This window comes from Poromitra crassiceps (assembly GCF_964638095.1).
Source record: "Poromitra crassiceps genome assembly, chromosome: 9".
NCBI classification, from domain to species: Eukaryota; Metazoa; Chordata; class Actinopteri; order Beryciformes; family Melamphaidae; genus Poromitra; species Poromitra crassiceps.
In genome coordinates this window covers 5,573,713-5,590,661 of record NC_139630.1, presented here as the reverse complement: position 1 = coordinate 5,590,661, position 16,949 = coordinate 5,573,713, and the positions used below count along the sequence as shown (strand labels likewise).

General features: G+C 43.3%; 1 protein-coding gene across 1 annotated transcript in view; it reads right to left on the bottom strand.

Annotated features, from left to right (window-relative positions):
- Nucleotides 1-1,217: 1,217 nt before the first annotated feature.
- pex3 (peroxisomal biogenesis factor 3) overlaps nucleotides 1,218-16,949 on the bottom strand; it is a 32,407-nt gene continuing 16,675 nt past the window's right edge. The window contains exons 7-12 of the mRNA XM_083643325.1: nucleotides 12,555-12,609; nucleotides 12,273-12,411; nucleotides 4,298-4,368; nucleotides 4,018-4,137; nucleotides 3,207-3,303; nucleotides 1,218-2,768 (exon numbers count right to left, since the gene is read on the bottom strand). Of these exons, the coding sequence (XP_083499451.1) occupies nucleotides 2,685-2,768; nucleotides 3,207-3,303; nucleotides 4,018-4,137; nucleotides 4,298-4,368; nucleotides 12,273-12,411; nucleotides 12,555-12,609 (566 nt within the window). The 3' untranslated portion in view covers nucleotides 1,218-2,684. The remainder of the gene's footprint in view (nucleotides 2,769-3,206; nucleotides 3,304-4,017; nucleotides 4,138-4,297; nucleotides 4,369-12,272; nucleotides 12,412-12,554; nucleotides 12,610-16,949) is intronic.

The window sequence follows — 16,949 nt, the reverse complement described above, 5'->3', positions numbered from 1 at the left end:
AAAAAAAATTTGGTCAACATCTTATTGTGGCGGTCCAAATATTATTGTGGCGGCCCGCCACAAATTCCTTTATGTATGGGAAACACTGAGATTATGGGTGAAACACACTTTGAAACACCCGCAGAAGGGCCAGAATCGCACGCATTCCGAAAACCCAGAAACGAACGAGCCTCATTCTCATACTGTAGGCGAAAACGCTTTCACGCTGCTGCACACGGGCGCACAAGGGTGTGGGGTTCCAAAAATAGAGTGGGTGGGCAGCATAAAGCCTAGAATCGCACAAAGCTTCATCAAAGCTCTCAACCGAAAATCCAAGAAACGATTGAGTCCCATTCACAGTCCACACTCGCCACACTCGCCGACGAGGGGCCGCCAGAGAGGGAGGCTGCTCACTGCTCAGACAGGCAGGAGAAACTGGCTTGTGACAAACGCCACCAGACACGCCCACGGAGGGAGGAGTTTAAGGGAGAGGGTGTTCAGAACTATATTGTTCAGATGTCTGATCTCTCACTGATGCCAAAAATAAATGGTTAAAGTGACTGTTCTGCCTGTTTGATTGAATTTCACAAAACTGCGATTATCTCAGCTTCCTGTCTCAGACACTGAAACCATGCTGTACTCAACGGCTAATATCTACATAACTACTAACTCTACAAACTAACTCTTTTAGACAGAGAAAGCACACATTCTATTAGTACTTTTGTGAACTTCGTGTTCACAAAGTCCAAGCAGAAAATTATCCTCGGCTCTTGTAAAATGAGCCAGAATCCTCAAAAAACGGCTTGGCAGAAGCTACCTACAGTAAAAAAAAAATGGCTGGCAGTGAATGTGTTAATAAGCCACCAGCCAAATTTGAACGATGATGAACGTCGCAAAGTATATAAATTTAGGTTTGACAGTCATGGCAAAAGTCATGAGAATCAATTAGATTTTAGAGTGTATTTTCTCCCGCGGACTGTGTGGGCGTGTCCCGTCTGCAGCAGGTCTCCTCTCTCTCTCTCTCTCTCTCTCGGAGGAGACCTCTCTCTCCGTTAACGGAGGGAGAGAGAGAGAGAGAGAAGGAGAGAGAGAGAGAAGGAAAGAGAGATGGAGTGTGTGTGTGTTCGCGCGTTGCTCAGCGCATAGCAGACAGAGAGGGTTTACAGAGAGGAAGAGATCTCTGCCGCTGCGCTACTGTGTGTGTGTCAGTGTGTGTGTGCGCGCATGCGTGTGTGTGATTCGATTAAATCTTATGACGTGATAAGATCATGCGTTTTAGCACCGCGCGCACCGCTCTCTTCAATGAGGAAATGGAAATCCAGACCTTGTAGAAAAGTGTCGATTTTTGGGGTTAGGGTTGAAAGTAATGTCAATTAATTTCTGAGGCACACAATTACTCACATAAGACCCTAAATTTAATAGTTAGAAGGTTTTTGTGGATTTTGGTTTCCAGGGACTTTAAATTGATTGTAAAGTGGTATAATTTGATCTGATATTTCTTCCTTCTTTTTGCAGTTCTTCTTCTTCTTCTTTACAGTTTTAGTCTTCCATGATGGTTACTTCCGTGAATTTTCTAGTATGGAAATGGTCCAATTCAAAGACATTTATTATCAGCACAAAATACTGTATCAGATATTGGCAGTTTCCCATCCAAATATTTGATCCTTCTTCTCGGTTTGAATTGAGTTTTAGTGTTGCACTTTTTTTTAAGGATGCACCGATATGATTGCCGATATATCGTGCATCCCTACTTTTTTAAATAATGAAAATGGTCCAATCAAAAACGCTGAATATCGGCATGCCGGCAGCTTTAATCCAAATCTACAGTATATTGGCCTTGAGAAACCCATATCAGTCCAACCCCACACATATACATGTGAAATAGACTTGAGTGACTAGTGATCTCAAAACACACACATACATGTGAAATAGACTTGAGTGACTAGTGATCTCAAAACACACAAAGCCTAAACCAACATGAAACACCCAACATTGGTGACAGAACAGGGGGAGGAAGGGATAATAAAACCTGTAATAAACAGAATATTCTGACATTGCTTCAACGTAATTTGGTGTGAAGAAGTGGAGATGTTCATGAAAACGGCATGGATCTGACTGTAGTCCTTTGCCGAAGTCTTTTGGTAGTGGTAGTTTTTTCCAGCCTTACTTCTTCTGCCTGTAAGGTTGTAATAAAACCACAAGACTTCAGTTCCCAAGATGCAACTGGACCCTGACCGATCGCAGGCTTCTCCTGTGATTATCAGTGTTTCCAAAAATCCAACATGTCCACAGATGGAGGAAGACACTTCTACTAACTGTTCTTTTGGCCAAAAGAGAGAGAAAGTCTGTAAGATCTAGATGAGGGAAATGTCAACTAGTGTACAGGGAGGGATAAACAGTCAATGGCTCTGGTTTCCATTCTTCTCTTCTTACAGGCAATGTACACCAGATGCGTTACGGCTGCGTTGTGGATCCGGTAAAACAGTTGGATTGACTCTCGCTCATGTTAATTGATGGGTGATACATGCGGTACGGAAAAATTACACACCTGTTCTATTTTTGTCGGATCCTGCATCCGTCTTGACAGATTACATGAGTGTGGGTCTGTTCGCAGCCGTACCGCATCTGTTCCGGAGGCGGTGTACATTAGCTCTTACCCTCCCATTGTACTCCTCCTCCCCGGCCAGTCCGGTCCGTCCCGTGGTTTATTTCTGCAGCTCCTGCGGAGTGCTAAATGTCTCGTACACGTTGGCTGCAAACTCCTTCACCTGGTCGATCATCAGCAAGTCCTGCAGAGAGAGAGAGTGAGAGGGAGGGCGAATGTGTGTCTGTGTTAAAGCCAGACAAGTCAAACTAGTCAAACTAATCGTTTTTTTTCTGCTTGTAATTGCTCTCTGCATGGACAGCATTAGTTTTCATGACAATGCACGTAATGTTAATGGATTATAGATCTACATTTATATAATTAGTCTCCAAAATGACAGCGATAGTGTTTACTCCATTTATCCCTTCATATAGCACAAAAAACACATTCATTATACATAAATCTTAACATTGAAATGTGGAAATATTAACAGGTGAAGGCAAATGTTCCCTGATCCTGGACTTTGATGGATCCAGGGTTTCAGTTTTTCCTGCGCCTGTGCAGCTCAGTGGGAAGAGCGAGCCGTGACATGTGGCTGCCTCTATCTGCTCTGAGGACAGAAGGAACGCCTGGCTGGCCTCACCTGGACAAAGTGGCTGGGAGTCTCACTGCAGATGGTGTTGATCTGACCATTCATGATGGGAATGATCTTAGCCAGCGGCAGACTGACGGCAGACAAGCTGGACAGACAGACAGGCAGACAGACAGACAGGCAGGCAGGCAGGCAAACAGACAGACAGAAGTTCAGTCTGATAAAAAATAATTTTCCTTTTCAGACTATTTGACTTGACTGATTGGAAGAAGCCAAGGAAATACAATAATTCATGATTTTACAAGAAGAACGTTAAATTAAAAGACTATAAACCTCACATCCCAACATGAGTTTTTCTAATTATTATTATTTTTCTAATTAATTAATTGTTAATCACCTCAGTTTTTTTGTCACCCCAGATTTGGAAAAACTGGTAATAATATATAGGTTTGACTCTGTGAAATATTGTTAGTTCATAATCCAGCAGGAGACCATAATTCACTCGTTTACTGATTCCTTCTGATTGGCTGAACTTACTATAGGCTCTGGCGACTGTGGCATAAGCTATGGTAAGATTGGAACATGGACATAGTGACGAAAACTCATTTTGCACTTACAGAAACTGCATCTATGTCTTATTTATAAACAGTATATAGCAGTTTATACCACACTAATATGACACATTGCAACTTTGTAATGGAACGAAACATCACAGTCAAACTGTTGACAGTTCGTACAGTAGATATTCTATCAAATAATACAATCATAATCTAAACAATCAAAGCAATCATAATACACCCACAAGCTGAATGTGGAAAAATATTTGTTATTGGTCAACAGACATGTCAGTTAAGGGGCTGACCTATCAGGAGCGGAGCTGGGGGAGGGGGCGGGAGGCGGACGGAAGAACTCGGCCACGTTGTCAAGGAGACGAGAGAAACCCCGGTTCAGACAGGTGCTGAGGACGGTCCTGAAGTCTGGACTGGACTCACACATGTTAGAAGCATGGAACACACATACACAAGTGGGTCATACATGTTAAGATGACAGAATGCACGCACGCACACACGCACGCAAACACACACACACGCACACACACACACACACACACACACACACACACACACACACACAGTGTTTACCTGTCCAACATGTCTCTAGTCTCGTTCAGCAGTTTGATAGTCACAACATCGTTCTCTGTCAGCCCACATGCCTGGATAGAGAGAACACAATAGAACACATTTGCTACAGTAACTAATCTTGCAGACCAGCTTTTGTTGTTTTCAATTCTTTGAAACAAACACACACCAACTGCTAACATAACAAGACTCCATGCATTGTAGTCGTAGTATCAATAGTTATAATAGCAGTGGCAGTAGTAGTAGTAGTGTAGTAGTAACAGCAGCAGAGGAAGTAATAATAGTAATTGTTGTAGGAATATTAAATTAAATTCAATACAACTCTAAGAGGCAATTAGGTTTTGGGCATAAGAAAAAGAAAAGGTGTAAAAACAGACATTAAACAGACGGACAAATAAAGTCAAAGAGCTGTTTGGGGCTATATATATATACTAGGGGTGTTCATTTTGAAAATTTTCCAAAATCGATAATCGGTGAAAATTAACAATCAATTATCGATTATCGATCATATTAATACTTCGAAAATTTTCAATATATATATATATTTTTTTACAAAATGAATGCCTATGGCAGAAAATACGAAAGACAACGTGTTCTCCTCAATGAACTCTTTATTTCAATGTGTCTCCTCTCCAACACTGCTGTCCCCGGCGCATGCCGGTGTGAATTTCCCATGTTTAAAACAGTTTTGTTGGCACAAAGGCCCGTGCCCAGCCAGAAAACTAGAGACTATATACAGCTCCACCTCACGTTAGTCGGCTGTGCAATGGAGTGGGGCGAGGAGGAACGAATTCCACCCAAACCTAGTCAAAAAATAAAAAAAATAAAAATAAATAAAAATAAAAATAATTAAAAAATCGATCCAAATGCCACAGGATCGATTCCAATCCTTAACGATCAATTATCGATTTTCGATAATTGATGAACATCCCTACGGTAATATACGGTAATATAACAACAACAACAACAACAACAACAATAATAATAATAATAATATATACGGTAATAATAATAGTAGTAGCTCCATTAGTAGTAGTATCAATTTCTTTGCACTGTCTTTACCAATAGAATGTCCCTGACATTGGAGAAACGTCAAGCATCCAGTAAAGCAGAAATATAAAACTTAAAGTGAACTAGGGCTGCACTACCAATTGTTTTCATTATTGATTAATCTGTTGATTATTTTCTCAATTAATCGATTAGTTGTTTTGTCTATAAAATGTCAGAAAATAGTGAGAAATTTCGATCATCAGTGTTTCCCAAAGCCAAAGTTGACGTCCTTAAATGTAGTGTTTTGTCCACAACCCAAAGATATTCAGTTTACTGTCATAGAGGAGTAAACAAATCACAAAATGATCACATTTAAGAAGCTGCAATCAGATAATTTTGTCTTTTTTTTATATAAAATTGGGGTACCCGCTAAATCCATTTCAGAGTGATTCATACTGTCAGGATCGGTGTTAGACATGTGGATCTATTCGCGGGTAGTTGATGGCCAAGACACTCTCGGTAAGTGAAGTCTCGATGAGTAGGCTGATGTGGAACTGATTATATACAGACCACCTAAGTACTCTAGTAGTTTTTTTGATGAATTTTCAGAACTCCTTTCTATAATCTCCATAGAACACGACTGTTTAACTATTGCAGGAGATTTTAATATTCATATTGACAACCCCAATGATAATAATGCCAAAGAATTGAATAACCTCCTTGACACTTTTGACCTGTTACAACATGTCTCTGGGCCCACTCACAATCGAGGCCATACCCTAGACTTATTTATCACCAAGGGCTTTGAGTCATCGTTTCTTTCAGCTAGTGATGTTGCTCTGTCCGACCATCTCTGTATCTTTCTTGAACTCAAGGTCACCCCTATCGCTCTTACTCGGTCAAAAACCATCAAAAAGCGTCACATCAACGAGAGCACTAGCACACGGTTCATGGAGGCTTTCTCGCTGGCCCCTTCCCTCTCCTCAGCCTCTGTCAATGATCTCCTAGATAACTTCAATTCTAAAACCCTAAAGGCTATTGATGCTGTAGCTCCCATTAGATCTAAACTAATCTCCGGTAAGAAAAAAGCACCATGGAGAAACGCTCCCTCTGTAAATAACAAAAAAAGAGATTGTAGGAAAGCAGAGCGCAAATGGCGGAAAACTAAACTTCACATCGATTATGACATCTATAAAAATAGTCTTCACTCCTACAACCAGGAACTAAAAAATTCCAGAAAATTCTTCTTCTCCGACATTATCAGCAAAAACACCAATGACGCTCGCACTCTTTTTGCCACTGTTGACAGGCTGACAAACCCCCCCCCACAAATTGCCCCTGATCTTCTATCCAATGTCAAATGCAATGAATTTGCGACCTTCTTTAGGGATAAAATTATAAATATCAGACTAACTATTTCCACATCAAGAACAAATGTGGCTCCGCCGCACCCACAGAATAGGTGCTTAATTAACATGACTCAGTTCAATGTCATTGACCACAAGAAACTAGAAGAAACGATACGAGGCCTTAAATCCTCATCGTGTTGCCTAGACACCCTGCCAACAAGCTTTCTAAAAAATGTCTACAGTTGCCTGGCGACCGACATACTGAAGATAATTAATACCTCTCTTCTTACAGGCATTTTTCCAAAATCTCTAAAAACTGCAGTTGTTAAGCCCTTGCTAAAGAAGCGTAGCCTCGACCCCTCTATAATCAGCAATTACAGACCAATATCAAATCTTCCCTTTATTAGCAAAATACTCGAAAAAACTGTCTACCAACAACTCAATACCTTTCTATCCTCCAATGATCTCCTAGATCCCTTCCAATCAGGCTTCCGACCCCATCATAGCACCGAAACTGCGCTTATCAGAGTTATAAATGACATCCGAATGAACACTGATTCAGGTAAAATCTCAATCTTAATGTTACTAGACCTCAGCGCTGCCTTTGATACGGTTGACCACGAAATTCTATTGGACAGACTGGAAAACTGGGTCGGGCTTTCCGGCACGGTCCTAGAGTGGTTCAGATCTTATCTGCAAGACAGGAACTACTTTGTCTCCATTGGCAACTACCGTAAATTCCGGACTATAAGCCGCGGCTTTTTTCCCGTTTTTTGGCCCCTGCGGCTTATATAACGGTGCGTCTTATCTATGGATTTTTTCAGAAAAAAAAAAAAAAAAAAAAAAAAATCTCTCTTTTTTAGCACTCTTTCTAACTATAAATCCACTTCTGTTTTAATTTCCTCTCTTGCCCTCTTTTCACCACACCGCGGACACTGTGTGCACTGTAAAAATAAACAACGGTGGTGTTGTGTTATGTTGTTTTGTTGAAATGTTGTAATACGGTAAATGGGAGCTTCCTCAAACAGCCATCTCTTCCCGACAATCCCCTCTGTGCGTGACCACTTACATATGGTAATTACGGTAAGCAAACGGCCACTCGGGCAACAACTCCCTCCCCCGACTACCAGGAGAAAATCACAAACTTCGGCGAATTCACACAAAGGAAGATCAAGGAATATTCACAACAAGACGAGCAGTAGAAGCAACACTCTCACTTACCATGGGGAAGGTACGCAGAAATTCACACGAGGCAGCTTTCAAGTTGAAAGCAGTCAATCTCGCATTAAAAGAGAGCAGCCGCCGATCAAACAGAGCAGCCGCGCGTAACCTGGGCAAAAGGGACTGTCCGTCCGGGGGAGAACTACTGAACAACTCCCTCCCGACTATCAGGAGAAAATCACAAACTTCGGCGAATTCACACAAAGGAAGATCACGGAATATTATAGGAGTGTGAAAACATCCACAATTACCAACGGGTTCCAAAACGCTGGACTGCTGCGGGATGAAGAGGATGACGCCACGGGGACTGCCCCCTAGTCCGATACCTCACGAGTCCGATACCTCACGAGTCCGACACCTCATGGTTTTGGGTTAGGGTCTGGGGGAGGTTAGGTTTAGGCGTGGGGGTGGGAGAGGTTAGGTTTTGGGTTAGGGTCTGGGGGATGTTAGGTTTAGGCGTGGGGGTGGGAGAGGTTAGGTTTTGGGTTAGGGTCTGGGGGAAGTTAGCCTCTTTTTTCGGACTCGTGAGGTGTCGGACTCGTGAGGTATCGGACTCGTGCCATGGCACCTGAAGGAGAGAGGAGAGTGGTTGACGAAGCCACCCTGAACCTGTTCGTTTCCGACACTGAAGATGAGGACTTTGGTGGTTTCAGTACGCAGGAAGAAGAGGAAGACGAGGATTAGTGACTTGACTTCTCTGGTTACAGGTTTGCTGCACATATACGGTAGCCTATTGTTGTGTGATTTTGTCTGGGGATTAGTGACCTGACTTTTGTTTTGTTTTGTTGAAATGTTAATAAATGGGAGCTTCCCCAAACAGCGATCTCTTTCCCGACATTCCTCTCTGTGCACGAACCCTTTCATATGGTAATTAAACATCAAAACACCCGCGGCTTATAGTCCGGTGCGGCTTATAGAAGAAAAAAATAGTCAATTTTGGTCCCGCGGCTTATACACCGGTGCGTCTTATAGTCCGGAATTTACGGTACACATCTGACCAAACCAAAATGACATGTGGGGTACCCCAAGGATCAATTTTAGGTCCTGTCCTGTTTAACCTTTATATGCTCTCTCTGGGCCTAATTATGCAAAAAAACAAAATAGCTTATCATAGCTATGCAGATGACACCCAACTCTACATAGCCCTCTCATCGGATGACTATGCCCCCATAGAGACACTGTGTCAGTGCCTTGCGCAAATTAATGATTGGATGTGCCAGAATTTTCTCCAACTTAATAAAGACAAAACAGAGATAATTGTCTTCGGCAAAAAAGAAGATAGGCTCAAAGTTACTGCTCACCTCGAATCCCTATCTTTGAAGCCTAAGGACCAGGTAAAAAATCTTGGCATTATTATTGACTCTGATCTAAATTTCAACTCCCACATCAAGCTTATAAGAAAATCTGCCTTCTATCATCTAAAAAATATAGCAAGGATTAGAGGCTACATGTCCAAACAAGATCTTGAAAAACTAATTCATGCTTTCATTTCTAGCAGGCTAGACTACTGCAACAGTCTTTTCAATGGTCTTCCCAAAAAAGCTATTAAACAACTACAGCTCATTCAGAATGCGGCTGCTAGAGTTCTAACAAGAACCAAGAAAGCTGAACACATTACACCAGTTCTCAAATCCCTGCATTGGCTGCCAGTAAATCTTAGAATAGACTTTAAAATTCTGCTAATAGTTTACAAATCTCTCAACGGGTCAGGCCCACACTACATCTCTGAAATGCTTCTACACTATGAACCATCCAGATCCCTGAGATCTTCAGGCACTGGTCTACTAATTGTCCCGAGGACCAAATCAAAACATGGTGAAGCCGCGTTCTCCCACTATGCCTCTCATAACTGGAACAAACTCCCTGAACACATTAGATCTGCCCCTACTCTGCCTATTTTTAAATCCAAGCTAAAGACCTTTATGTTTACTCTTGCTTTTAACTGCTACTAAACTACTGCCTCTCTCGGCCTGTAATTTAAAAAAAAAAAGATTCCTGTACATTTCCAACAAATGGACTGTACATGTAATAATAATACTGAAGAGTGCCTTGTAACTTATTTAAAACAGAAATAATGTTTCATGTTTGTTAATTTGAGTATATATTTTAACTAAAACTGTCGGCTGTGTTTTTTATGTGTGTTTTTTTTATATGTGCATTGCTTTGCTGCTTGTTTTTTCGATTATTTTTTTGTAAAGCACCTTGAATTGCCTTGTGTATGAAAGGTGCTATATAAATAAAATTTGACTTGACTTGACTTGACTTGATAGCTAGGTCTGCACTGTTCGGGATTGGGAACGGTTGCAGAGGTTGAAGTGATCTTAGTTTAGTTTATGAATCACTCGAGAGGACCTGCCGGAACGGGCCTTTATAGACCCGAACATGACATCACCTGTGCTATGACATCACTACCGTTTGCGACATCATCAGAGATCGATGACATCATAGTAGGAATGACGACATCAAAGTAGGAATGATGACGTCATCCTAACAGTACCCTCCCCTCAACGGACGCCACCTGCTGTCCAATGAGGCCATCAAGGATGGCATATGGAGAACAGAAAATCCTAAGGTTCCGGTGGAGGGGCTCCTCAGCAGGAGGTCAGACGCAGGTGGCCAGACCCCCAAAGGGGGGACCAGACAGTGGAGGTGCTCTTCAGCAGGTGGCCAGATGCAGGTGGTCAGACCCCAAAGGGGGTGTAGGACAGTGGAGGTGCTCCTCCCTAATACTGGATATCGAAGCCATAGATAGACCGATACGTAGACAGAACTTCTACCGGCTCCGGTGGATCCTCTGGAGCCGGCCATCCCCCGGGGCACGATCCAAACATGGGAGGCTGGAGACCATCAAAAGGGTCAAATGCCGCCGTCTCCGAAGGCAGAGCCACAGGGGGATCTGACTCAGCGAGGCCTGCCCTCCCGACCTGTAGTTTGGGGAGGACACCCACCGTCTCCTTCTTTGGACGCCTCTTCTTTGCTCCTGACCGAGGGCTGACGACACTACGGGGACCTCCCAGCATGAAGCTGGAACCTACGTGTGGGTCAAGGACAGGAATTGGCTGCTGCTGAGGTACGGGTTCAGACTCGGCGAGGGGAAGGTCCACAGGTTGTGCCTCAGGGCCAGCAGACTCGGAGGCCCCCTGCGGGGGGACGGAGCTGATCTGCAGGCAGTGATTGAACTTCCCAATGAGACGATCGACAGTCCTCTCCAACTCCTTAACCCTCTTGGAGACACACTGCCACTCCTGGGTCCTGCAGGGAACGCTGCCCAACCGTACAGATTTCGGGGCTGGACACGTAGAGTCTTGATCCACTGAGAGTACCACGGGCCGGCGAGCGGTGGGACCACTTACTGGACGCCGGGAGCAGGAGGAGAGGTAATGCCCGGCTCGACCACAGTACAGGCAGCTCCGGGTGTCCAAACGGCGCTGCCTCTCCTCTGGTGTGATGCGAACCCTGCCGGTCAGATCACGGTACAGATGGCTGCTGGGACTCAAATGTGGCTGCCCCTGCTCTGGGATGACGCGAACTCCCCCCCAGAATATGCGCTTAGCAGCTGGAGGCGGCCGAGAGGCAGGGCTAGAAGCAACGGCCGCTGTAGCTGGGGGGGTAGCAGGTCTGGAAACCTCCGGAACGGCGGTGCGCTCGGAAGCTGGGGCAGGAGGGGCAGAAGGCTGCGGAATGACACCCTCAGGAGGGTTTAGTCCGTCGAGACGATCTAGCCGTTTTACCAGGAGGGCGTACCGATCCTCGGCCTTGGAAGCCAGAGCCTGGATTGCTTCTTCCTGGTGGGCAATCAGGCGCTTAAGTATTATCGGCAAGTCTCCGAACGTGATAGGACGAGTGGAGACATCAGGATGAGTGGAGATATCCAGCTGACCGCCAGGTGGGTCAGCTGAAGGGACCGGCTGGGTAACTGGCCTCTCGGGAGCTTCCTCCTTGATTGGGGTACCCGCTAAATCCATTTCAGAGTGATTCATACAGTCAGGATCGGTGTTAGATATGTGGATCTATTCGCGGGTAGTTGATGGCCAAGACACTCTCGGTAAGTGAAGTCTCGATGAGTAGGCTGATGTTGTGGAACTTGATAGCTAGGTCTGCACTGTTCGGGATTGGGAACGGTTGCAGAGGTTGAAGTGATCTTAGTTTAGTTTATGAATCACTCGAGAGGACCTGCCGGAACGGGCCTTTATAGATCCGAACATGACATCACCTGTGCTATGACATCACTACCGTTTGCGACATCATCAGAGATCGATGACATCATAGTAGGAATGACGACATCAAAGTAGGAATGATGACGTCATCCTAACAATGACTCAAAACGATGAATCGATTATCCAAATAGTTGCGGATGAATCTTCTGTCGATGGACTAATTGATGAATGGTTGCAGCTGTAAAGTGAACCCAGAGTCACCTGGTCGGCCAGCGTGTTCTCCTCGTCAGCAATCATGTAGGAGCACAGAGCGCGCTCAGAGCCTGACTCCACCTCCGCTCTGATCCAGCTCAGCTGCTGCTCCAGCTCCAACAGGGACAGACTCTGCTTCAGAGACACACTACACACACGCACGCACGCACGCGCGCGCGCGCACGCACGCACACACACACACACACACACACACACACACACACACACACAGGATCAAGCAACATGCGTATAGATAGACAAGAAGACAGGTGGATCGAAAGTGTCACTCACCCTCCCAGTGTGTCTTGTACCGCTCTCTTTACCACCGTCATCAACTCTGTCAAACCTGGAGAGAAGAGAAAGAGAGACAGACACAGAGAGAGACAGACAGACAGAGAGAGAGAGAGAGCGAGAGAGGGAGAGAGATGGAGAGAGACAGACAGAGAGACAGAGAAAGAGAGACAGACGGAGCGAGAGATAGAGAGAGACAGAGAAAGAGAGACAGACGGAGAGAGAGGGAGAGAGATGGAGAGAGACAGACAGAGAGAGAGACAGAGATATGGAGAGAGACAGACAGAGAGAGAGATGGAGACAGACAGACAGAGAGACAGAGAAAGACAGAGAGAGATGGAGAGAGACAGAGACAGAGAGAGAGACAGACAGAGAGAGAGGGAGAGAGGCAGACAGAGAGAGAGAGAGAGATGGAGGGAGAGTGAGAAAGAGGGACTTGTCTTGTAAACGACTTCATTTTTGGACAGTTACTAAAGCCAATAAAGTGTTTTCAAACTGAACAGACAGACAGACAGAGAGAGAGAGAGAGATGGAGAGCGACAGACAGGCACAGGGAACAGAGGTGTGTTTACATGTTGTGTCTGCTGAAGTGTGATATTCAAAAATCCAATATCGCAAAATAGTCCCACCCAAATATTGCTATACACAATATTATCGTCGGGGGTGGGGGTGTATTTTTATTTTACAATCATTCTTGTACAGTATATTATTCTGTTCTGCATGTTTCAGGGACACACATGACATTATAATTAGTGGTATGAGTAAATAAAGGAGTGAGCGGTTGATATTAGGGCTGTGAATCTTCACTGGCCTCACGATTCGATTACGATTCAGAGGGCTACGATTCGTTTTGATTACGATTCTCGATGCATCTCGATGCATCTTAAATCGATGAATCACTTTTTTTTTTTTTTTTATAAATCGATTTTTGACATTTGTGAATCGATGCAGAATCGTGCACGTCGCATCGCGATGCATCTTATAATCGATTATTTTTGACACCCCTAGTTGATATGCTTCCTCTCTTTACAGCAACACAACACTCTGAACAGAGCAGTAATGTGGAGTAAGCAGTGTACAGTACAGTAGGGCTGTGCCGATTCACTTACCTCCCGATTCGATACTATCACGATACTTGGGTGTCGATTCGATATATATTGCGATTCTTAAGTATTGCGATTCTACGATTATTGCGATTCGATATTACGATTTATTGCGATTTTTGTTTCTTTTTTTCTTTTCTTTTTTCAGTTTGTTTGCTTTTTTACTCTAGAACATGGGAAAAGTTGAATCATACACTTCTAGAGACTGTATATTATATCATGAGTAGGGCTGGGCGATATAGTTAAAAAGTATATTGATATAACATCTTTCATATCAGTCTATATCGATAATTATTGATAATTTTAATTACCTGTTTTTATTAATAAAAACATGAGAGGGGCAAAAAACCAGCACTCAAAATAATTCCTTTTGGTTGTTTTATTTACCTTCAAGCAAGATGACAATGTACGTTTCGGCGTGGAGCCTTCCTCAGCATTGTGCTGACAGAAGACGGACATGACGTATAAATAGTGTCAAACCGGAAATACAATCAATTACATTATCAAGTACTAGGAAATATCTCACAACATAAAATAACAATGAATATAATATCAAAAACATCAGAGAATATCAAAAAAGAGATAAAGGTACAATTTTAAACAGTATACTTGTATATAAGTCTGTATATATTACACAGCAGGAATGCAATAATGTTTTGCAGACGAGAAGAATGAGGCTGGATGGCCACACTTGTGTTAAATAAGCACAGATGAAAAGTCAACATATTAGAATAACAAAAATCAGTAAGAAAATATTTAAAATAGAATTAGAAAAATACATAATAAAATGCATATAAGTGAATGCATCGGATGGAGATACTGCAGGTCCACACATGACGCTCCCACACTGCCTTACAGTGCAAGAGCATCATGCGCGAACCCACAGCACATCCACCCGACGCACCCCCTAAAGAAAGCAACCTAGCAAAAGTTCTTCATTCAAGCCCTTGGGGTGTTCTGTCTGTAAGGTATGTATCCAAAATGCCTCTCTTTGTAACAAGGCCTTGTCTCTGTCACCCCCCCTCTTCAGTGGACTGACCTGTTCTATACCCTGGAACCTGAGGGAACACACGTCGTGACCAAACTCATTAAAATGCCTGGCGACAGAGGATTTTATATCTCTGTTTCTAATGCTACTCTTGTGTTCTGAAATGCGAGTTTTCAACTCTCTGATAGTTTTTCCAATGTATACTAGCCCACATGGACACTTCAATAGATACACAACAAATTTAGTTTTACACGAGATCCTACTCTTAATTGAGTACTTTCTTCCAGAGTGAGGATGGAAGAATGTCTCTCCTCTGATCATAGCATTGCATTGAATACAGTTAAAGCAAGGAAAATTACCATTCTGTACATCAGACAAAAAATGGGAGGGGCCAGGGGGGCGTGTGTAGCAGTCAGCTCTAACAATCATATCTCGTACATTTCTTGCCCGTTTTTGAGCAAACAAGGGAGGCTCGCCAAATAAATGGCCCACTTGGGGGTCACTTTGTAAGATATTCCAGTGACTTAAAACACATTTTTTTATTTCCTGAGAAGCAGGTGAAAAAGTAGCAGCACACACTATTCTAGACCCTCGGGCAGGGGTGGACTTCGGGACCAACAGGTCCTCACGTTTCAACCCCCTAACTCTCTGTAGGCTGTTCTCAAGGATTGTGTTGTTAAAACCTTTTACCCTGAACCTTGTACATAGTTCAGCAGCCTGCTCTTCAAACATGTGGTCAGAACTGCAAATCCTCCTAATCCTCAAAAGTTGACTGTATGGCAAACCTCTTTTGAGGCTGGGGGGATGATAGCTAGAGTAGTCCAAGAAACTATTCCTGTCTGTCTGTTTTCTATACACCTTTGTCAGTAGTTGTTCAGATTTGTTTACAGAAACATCAAGGAAGGAGACAGTGTCTTCACTGTATTCTAGAGAGAATTTAATAGATGGTAGTCTGGAATTAATATAAACATTGAACTCCTCTAGTTGAGAGTGTGTCCCAGAAAACAGAAAAAATACATCATCAATATATCTGAACCAACACTTCAAAAAAATGGAGAAGGGGTTGTTATTATATACAAAGTCTTCTTCAAACTTTCCCATAAAGAGGTTTGCATAATTAGGGGAACATGGACTACCCATAGAAACTCCCTGGCATTGAAGATAGTAAGAATTCTCAAATTTAAAATAATTGCTATTAAGGATCAATCTTGACAAATCAACCAAAAAGTCAGTCGGGGGCTGAAGCGTCGATCTTCTATTCAAAAAATGTGTTAGAGCTTGTAAGCCCTCCACATGAGGAACATTAGTGTATAGACTGTTGACATCCATGGTACATAAGAATACATTCTCATCAGTGAGCTGTACAGCACCTAACCTATTCAAAAAGTCAGTGGTGTCTTTCAAATAAGAAGGAAGATCAGATACCAACACTTTAATGTGTCTGTCAAGATATTGAGAAATAGGCTCAGTAAGAGATTGTGTGCCAGCCACAATAGGCCTACCAGGCACTGGCTCAACACAGCTCTTATGGATTTTAGGTAAAGTATAGAACACAGGTCGCACAGGGTGCTTCTGTAACAAGAATTTGAATTCGTTTTGGCTGATAAGAGAATTAGCAAGGGCTGTACTAAGAAAATGCTCAACATTCTGAAAAAATTTAAGTGTGGGGTCACCCATTAGGGGAGTATAAAAATCTGTATTACCAAGTTGTCTCAAGATCTCTGTTGTGTACGCTTCTTTAGTCTGGATGACAACAGCGCCCCCTTTGTCGGCATGTTTTATAACAATAGTCGAATCAGTAGAAAGTGCACGTAATGCTTTCTTTTCTTGCAACTCTATATTAGAATAGAGTCTCATTTTATTTTTGTACAAGTGTACCTTTGTAGCCACATCCTCTTCAACCAGTCGGCAAAAGGTGGCCACGGAGGGGTTCAGGGCAGGCGGAACAAAAGTACTTTTAGCCCTCAGGCCTGGTTCAGACGTGGAAATAGGAACAGTCTGTGAAGGATTCAAACAAGGACGTGAGTGGGGGGCTCCCTTATCAAAGAAAGCACGTAGTTTAATGTTTCTCAAAAATTTAAACATTTCAATCCTAGTTCTAAAAGAATCAGCTTTAGCAGAAGGAATAAAGGATAAACCTTTTGAGAGGATGGATGCTTCTTGTGGAGACAGGGACCTGCTGGATAGGTTGATCACGTTTTCGCCCTCTGCCGCCGATTCCCTCTCCCTCTGCCGGTGCTGGCGGTGTCGCTTGCCTCCTCTTCGGGTTGGGCGGCGTTTGAGGCCCATATTCTGGTCTGGTAC